Genomic DNA, 8,165 nt, shown 5'->3' with positions numbered 1-8,165 from the left:
AATTCTCCTACTATTACCACCTCTGTTAGATAGTGAAGTGCTGTTATCCCCATTTTACAGATGGAGAACTGAGGCACAAAAAATAAGTGACTTGCCCAAGGTCACACACTAAGTTCTGCGGTGGAAACCCAATGGACTGAACCTGGGTCTCTCAAGTTCCAACCACTGGTCTACTGTTTCTCTCCTGTTATACTACAAATACATTAAAGGCAGGAAACAATCACTGTCTCACAGAAGTGGCAGTTTTAGTGAATATACTTGGTATTGGTAGTATTCTGAGATGTTTTTAATCCACCTTAACATACAAATTGTTTTCACATTGTGAAATAAACACATATGCAACATGTCCATGTTTTGATATGTATTTTTATTTCCCTGCAGTTTTCACTTATCAAGAACAAGTAACAGGGAAAGTTGTCTGAACTAGTGCATAAACAAACATTCTGAAACACCACTACACGTATCTAATTTACAAGAACCATATAAAAAAAGTCACTAAAACACTACACTACGAAGGTGTCCAACGCTTACAGTCAGACTTTTTCCAACCCGTTACTTGCCTTGTAGCCACAGGAAAACTCTCCAAAATTGAAAAGACAATCTTGCCACAACCCTCCCCCCTCCCACCACCTGGGATGGCTCGATATCTAGACATCCAATAATTATTGCAATGATATATAATGCAATACATACCTGGTAAAATATCCTTTATGTGGTGTGTTACAGTTTTAAAGCCAGTTAAAATATGCAGTCTTCAGATAAAATGTAATCAGTTGAAAATTTTTCATATCTGCACAGTTTAATGTGTGCTAGAGGCATAATTTTTCCTAGTCAGTTTTTTCTGTGTAATTATCTTTTATAAACTGGTATTATAAATAGAAATATACATTCAAAATATATGGAAAAGTGAGTTACTACATTAAATTTGCATGTATCGATCCATCCCTTTCCCCTGCACAGTAATAGAAAATACTATTTTGCCTTGAACTTCATATTTGACAGTGAAATGCCACTAAAGTATTTACCAAAAAGTCCATCTAATCAAATTGTGAAACAAAATGAACCAAGTGAAAACTTTACATTTCCTTTAGAAAAAAATTACAAGAATTTCATTTCCTAGCTATGAATCTTTTAACTTTTTTTTTTAGACACAAAGTTGGATTTATTTGTACAAGATACAAAATGTAAACATGGCAAAATAAATAGTTAAAACAAGTGATGCAGGATCTCATTTCATGCTCATGATCCCATTAAAGAATTATTTTTTAAATCCATTCAGTTGCAAATTCAAGTGCAAAAGCATGATGATGAATATCTACTATTCAAGTAACAGAAATAATATTGATGATACAAATAAACTATTTTACAAGGTAGTGATTTTCCCTATTTTACAAAATGTACATTATATATCGACTTAATATACGATATAATGATAGTCCATTTAGGTCCGTTTCAGTTCCCTGTGATCCACAGAGTGTTGTATTTTGCATTCAGTTGGAATATAAATGACTACACCATCAGCACAGGTTAAGCCACTAGTTTGAGGTTATGTCACTTCCATTGCTACTGTTGTCTCTGCTATGCCATTTAAACCCAGTCGTTCTGGTTCGTGGTTCTCTCTGTAATAAAATGGAATATGGAATAGTTACAAGTAGAACATTAATATTTCTACATACAATTTCACAGTATTTTTCTTGATATAAGTGTTTCTGCACAGATCTCTTATTCAGGGAATGGAAAGACCATTAAACTCAAACAAATAGGCAGGAACAGGGAAAGTTCTGCTTGAACTTGCTGCTTAAAAACCAAACGTTCGCTTTAGTCCACCAATACCATGATCCTATTCATGCGCTGCCGCATTAATAAAGTACTAACAGCTAACTTTGCTGAAGCTGAAAAACCTATTGATGATTTCCTATAAGATAGTACTGAAGCTGGGGTGGGTAACCTGCAGCCCATCACAGTAAGCTGATTGCGAGCCGTGAGACATTTTGAGGATGGTGACCGTCTGCGGGCACGGCCCCCTGCAGCTCCCAGTGGCAGCAGTTCGCCATTCCCGGCCAATAGGAGCTGCGGAAAGCACAACTGTTCCGCGCATGCTGGTGCATAAATTACTGTTCTAAGGTAGCCCATCTTTTTTATCAGTTTAGTTAAAAAAACTTTTCAGCACTAGCATGAAGAAATTTTAATTTTGTATCAGTCTTTATATAATGCTCTTCGGGATTTTGCACCTGTTAGAACCCTAAGGCTTGTCTAGAGTAGGAATAAAGGTGCTTTTTAACAGTTAGCTAACAACTTGAAACAGCCCTTTGCATCTAGTGTAGCCAGAGCTGAGCGTGCTAAACATTCAAAAGGGTGTTTCTAGGTTGTTGGGGGTTGTTGTTTGTTTGGTTAAAGTACCTTTCCTCTAGTCTAGACATACTTGGACTTATATCCAGTATTTATTTATTAAAAAAAAAAAAACCTTCACACAAAAAAATGTAGTTATGAATGAAATTGCAAAGTGAACCATAACCCGTTAGTGCCCATTCTGTATTCCTGTACTTTATAAACAATAGATATAATTAATTCATAGATTATACAGTCCAGCAGACAAGTTTAACAAAAGGAAAATTTAAGCTTTTTTTAAAAGAAATTTCCAGATACTTGTTCAAGATCACCCTTCCTCCATACATAGTAATCTTTATTTACATATACTAAAACTGCAATTCTACAACTGGTACAGGGAACCAAATTATGCTCTGAGGGAATTTCATGGTAGAAGTGAGGTCAGAGTCCCAGACTGTGCCACTAAGATGCACCCATGGGAGTTTGGGGAAGGGCATAAGCATAATTCCTTTTGGGGAAAGCAGGGTCTGGGAAGCCTGGAAGTGGCTAGCTGCATTAGATTAATCAAATCAAAATGATTACCTGAACAACTCATTTTACACAGTTACCATGTAAAAATAAAAGTATACTTATATGTGTTCAATTATATATCTGTATTATCTTAGACCTCAATTCTGCAAAAGGATTATCTAGACACGAACTTGTATGACTGCTCAGGCGCCTATTGAAGTAAAGGATATACTGTGCAGGTGGGGATCCCTTTGTAGGGCCAAAGTCATAGACTGTGAGATCTTCGACCAAGGGACTATGTCTTACTTAACACTCTACTGAGCCTGGTAAATTTATGGAACTATTCATATTATAATAATAATACCGGAATTTAAGAAATTCTGTCCCAATATACTATATACACACCTTGCTATACTGCTGATGGCACTGCTGGGAGTAACCTTTGGCACTCTGTCCATACTGGCAGCAACTGTGGCAAGTTTTAAGGCGGTTGGCGATGGTGCTGAAGTCCTTGCATTGATATGTACATTGACTGGAGAAACGACACTGACATTGTTTAGATGCACTGCATTAGTCAGGCAAGAATTGTTCATGGGAAGTGTTTGAGGGCTGCTTGTGCACAAAGCTGGAATTAAGTGGTTTGTGGTGCTGTGGCCAACTGTCCTTACAAGTTGTACCGCTGAAATCCCTGGGCTGGATGATAAAGCCATGTTGGTGGAGTACAGAGTTTTAGAGGTTCCTGTTAGAAACAAAACATTTTCAGTGAAAATTACACAAATAAAACACATGCAATTGTTTAGTCACGAAACAGAAGTTTAAACATAAGCTTAAGTATAAGGCTGTAATTATCAATGGCAATAATTATCCCATAATCCCAATGCCAAAGTTACAGCTTGGGAACAAAATTACTAAAGTTTATTTGCAGTCACAACTTTTACAGTCTTTTCTGTTCAATTAAGAGGAAAAAACGTTTGCCTCCAAGTCCCAATTAGTGTAGACTCCTCAGAGCATTGCCCTTTCTCTTGCATAATGTGTTGAGGAATGACCTGATTTACCACAACTGGGCTGAGCTACAGTTCTCTCCTGGATCAATTCCAGCATTATGATTTACCATATATTAACTCTCTTCCTCCCCACCAGTGCACAGGTTCTATAAACCCCATTACACCATTAGCTGTTAAATAAAAAACCACCATAAAGCCCCTCTGATTTATTATCTAAGTCAAATCCCAATGAACTTTTGTCTCCTCCAGTAAGGCAATAATCCAACCTGTCTAATTTGGCATGATTGGTTTCTGATAAGTGGAGTCTCACAGAAAAATTGCAATTACATTAGGGCTTTGCAGCTAGGTTCGTGGTCTCTGGAAAAACTGCTCTAGTATGTGCCAGTCGTACATTTAGGACCTATTCAGAAAAGAATTTAAGCACATACTTAACTTTGGGTACATACTTACATCAATGATGTCAACAGGATAAAGATAAGCATATATGTTCTATGCTCATTTGGGGCTATAGTACTAAGTAAAGAATGAAATTTCTTAGACTGTAGAACCAATATGGATTTGAAAGTTTTAAACACCAACTCCCTCCCCATAAAACCATCCACAAGATCACGGGACACTGAATAATGGCATTTTTAAAAAACTGTGTAAATAGAGTCAGACTGCACCAATCATAACCAATCCATACTTTACAAAGAGTTTTTATTATTTGAAAAGAAAATGGAAAAGTTACTGAATTACTGTTCATGATTTAAAGATAGGAAGTTTTTGTTCTGAAGACACTATTAGATCTTCAACATTATCCAAATATAGTTTGTACTTTACTAACATATCAACATTAGATAAGGCCAGAGCATTTTGTACAAAACTGTATAATTAAAAGAGTAATAATTAAAATCTGCACTGTTAGTATATTTATTCAATTCAAATATATTTTTAGAAATTAGAAGTCCTTTGTTCAAAGATTCTAAACTCTCCATTAGACAGCTAACATTAAGAAATCATCACCTGAAGGCTGGACAACACCATTAATATTGTTGTGGCTGGTGTTCTGTTCCTTTGTTACCTCACTGCGACTGGGAGCAGGTGCACTGACCACTGCAGATGCAGCGAAGTGGGCACTGGCTGAGTCAAGTGTTTTGGACATACAGTCAGAGGTGCTTGAGCCCTATGGAATTAACCAAATAGTGTTTACAATTCTGCCAGTACAAGCTGACAAAACACATTAAGACTGATAACAACAGTACATAGCTACTAGTGAATTAAGGGGAAGCATCTTTTGAACCAAAATTATAACATGAAATATTTAAAGGTCATGAATCTAGTTTTATGCATCTCTCCCAACAATGGTCAATCTAGACAACTATGTAGAAAGTTGACAGGCTGCATAAGGAAGCTTCTTAAATCTTCAACTGCAAAAGGTCTCATTAGACTGACATCAAATTCATAGTGTGTTTGACAAGTCTTTTGTATCAGTCTTTGGGAGGCTTTTTGAAATCCTGAAGGTTTTTTTTTCGTTTATTTTACTTATATACACTTGTGTCTATGCAAGGTCCAAAACGTTATTCTGTCAGGGATTAATTTGCCTCATAGGGATCTCGCGTACTGAGCTTTGGAAGGATATTTCTCCTACTAATCCAGCCACCTTGAAAACATAAGTACTAATATTCATTTTTTCAGCACTTGCCATCTTCCCTTTGATACAGTATCCTATTGGCTGTATATGGCAGAGGTTTTCAACCTTTTTCTTTCTGAAGCCTGCTTCCCCCCCCACACACACCCACCATGCTACAAAAAAGCCACGGCCCACCTGTGCCACAACCATTTTTCTGCATGTAAAACCAGGACTGGCATTAGGGGGTAGCAAGCAGGGTAACTGCCTGGAGCCCCAGGCCATAGGGGGCCCCACAAAGTTAAGTGGCTCAGGCTTCGCCTTCAGCCATAGGTGGCAGGCCTCGGGGCCCTGGACTTCAGCTTTCTGCCCTGGGCCCCAGGAAATCTAAATGCTCGCCCTGCTTGGCGAACCCCCTAAAACCTGCTTGCAACCCCTAGGGGACCCCGGACCCCTAGTTGAGAACCACTGGTAATGGCTGCATATTTAATACACTAACTTTTCAATATCTAAACCATCAAATATCATTTCCTCCTCCTAGTTAGAAGCACCATTCCATATGTTATGTAAATAGACAAAAAAACCCACTTTGCAACCAATAATATATACAGGAAGATTATGATGAATAAATACAGAAAATGGTTGGGGGGGAGAAAGGAACACTGGTGTTCATGTATACACTTCTCATAATAATATAGGGAAAAGGTTTTTCTAGTAATGCTTAACAATATTTTTGATTTTATACATATATTTTTCTTTTTAATTTGCAAAATACTAGCTATGTAAGCCTGACAGTAAGTGCATCCTTTGTCCACAGTAGATATGACACTGGAAAAATTAATTTCCTCACAAAGAAATTCAGAACATAACACATTTAAAAGCTTTTTTTAATTCAATAACTACCAAAGGGCTAAGTTGTGCCACTCTTACTCACACTACCCGACTCCAAAATTAGTCACACTGATTTCAACTAGACTACTCACACAGTAAGGTACGACTCAATGACAGTACAAGTGGCATATTCTATCCCTAAACAAAGTGTATTTAATTTCTAAGAAATGTAAATATAAAAAAGAGAACAGATAATTGTGCAGGCAGTAAGACATCAAAGATTTGTAGTCTCTTTTCATATTCTCTTACAGGAACGCTTGTTAAGCAAATTTGCTTTAAAATCTAGTTTTGTTGGGTTCTGGATTTTTTTTCTTTCAAAAGAAAGTAAGACAAAAGCCAAGACCAACAGAAATGCTTTTGAGAGACAGTGTAACAATATTTTTATCTACTAAAAAATCCCCAGCAATGTTTGCAATCCAAACAGTTCAGCATTGTGCATGAAACCCTGAGTGAAACTGGCAAACTGACAAAACGAAGTGAAACTGGCTATTCTGTTTCCGTTGCCTAAGTGTTAAAAGTAAAACAAATGTAAAAATAGTGAAACTATATTTTTAAAACAAACCATTTGCAACGTAAGTAAGAACGTTCATACTTCCAAAATACACACTCATTTAGCAGTGTCCCTTCAAAGTTTATAAGAAATACCACATTCTGAATTACAAGAAAAAATAAAAGCAAAAAAGTTATGGTAGCTAGAGAGATACTGAGTTTTCCAAAGCCACACAGAGATATTTAAAAGGATTTTGATCAGAATAATTTAAATGCATTTCACACAATTAGTACATTAACAAAAGGTTATCTTTAACTTGTGACAAAGACTTAACAAAAAGTGAGCAAGCAGGAGGGAGAACCTACTGTGGAAGACTATCGTGGCACATCAAAAAGATTATAAAGGAGTATTACCTGTGCTTTTGGATGCGTCTGTTGTGAGGAATGCTGAGACTGCTGCTTCTGCTGAAGCTGAGCAAGTTGCTGTCTTTGCATTTGAACTAATTGCTGTTGATGTGTCTGAAACTGCTCCTCTGTGATACCCCCCGTTACTGTGGAAGAGAAAAATGAACCCAGAGTTTAATGTACTTGAAGAAAACAAAATTTTCTAGAACAAAAATGAAGTACAAAGTAAACTGACATGGGACAATGAAATGTGAAAGCAAGACACATGAAAGGAGGGTACTGAACACTTGCACAGACCTCAATATATCTATGTTTGTGAAGGGCAAACCACCAGTTTAAATGCGTACCACTGGCCAATTCCCTTTGAGTATGAAGACATCCATGATAAGGGTCTGATAGTTCAGAAACAACAGCTTCTTACTAGCACTGAAAAGTGCCTTTAGTGTGTTCCTTCTTTGTAGCTATGGCTATTGTATTAGGTAGGCAACTTTTTGGCAGGCAAGTTAAACTGAGACTACATCAGAGCCACACCCACTAAATGACATCCTTTATGAAGCTACATAATTTCCCAACCATAAAGGAACCATAAAGAAATTTTTCTCCTGGCTTCTAGGAAATGAGGAAGGTCTCCCATTTCATGGCTGGGGAAGAGGAATGGTTCACTTTTCTTTACTACCCCCTAGAGTAGCCTCCTTCTACCTTTCTTCCCTCTGAGATCTGGGGACGTGTTCAGAAGAAGAGCACCTGGTAGTTCCAGCACCACCAGCGTTTGTGCTATATGATCAGATCTCCACTCTACCGATATGTATTAGGCAATGTGAGTGGAGCAACATTCAGTACACTTGAGCAGCAGGTTCAGAGGTGCACCAAAAACTTGAAGACCAAGGAACTGGAGTAAGATGAGAAAAACTGGCTCCCCAGGTCTAAAA

The 8,165-nt window shown here is 37.4% G+C and overlaps 1 protein-coding gene across 2 annotated transcripts in view; it reads right to left on the bottom strand.

Annotated features, from left to right (window-relative positions):
* Positions 1 to 348: 348 nt before the first annotated feature.
* EPC2 (enhancer of polycomb homolog 2) overlaps positions 349 to 8,165 on the bottom strand; it is an 85,117-nt gene continuing 77,300 nt past the window's right edge. For both annotated transcript variants that reach the window (XM_084642983.1, XM_084642984.1), the window contains exons 11-14: positions 7,246 to 7,382; positions 4,848 to 5,007; positions 3,244 to 3,577; positions 349 to 1,619 (exon numbers count right to left, since the gene is read on the bottom strand). In XM_084642983.1, the coding sequence (XP_084499109.1) occupies positions 1,547 to 1,619; positions 3,244 to 3,577; positions 4,848 to 5,007; positions 7,246 to 7,382 (704 nt within the window). In that variant the 3' untranslated portion in view covers positions 349 to 1,546. The remainder of the gene's footprint in view (positions 1,620 to 3,243; positions 3,578 to 4,847; positions 5,008 to 7,245; positions 7,383 to 8,165) is intronic.

This window comes from Lepidochelys olivacea (genome assembly GCF_965140295.1).
Source record: "Lepidochelys olivacea isolate rLepOli2 genome assembly, chromosome: 11".
Classification (NCBI taxonomy): Eukaryota; Metazoa; Chordata; order Testudines; family Cheloniidae; genus Lepidochelys; species Lepidochelys olivacea.
Note: the sequence above shows the minus strand (reverse complement) of the source record. Positions and strands in the feature narration are given on the sequence as shown.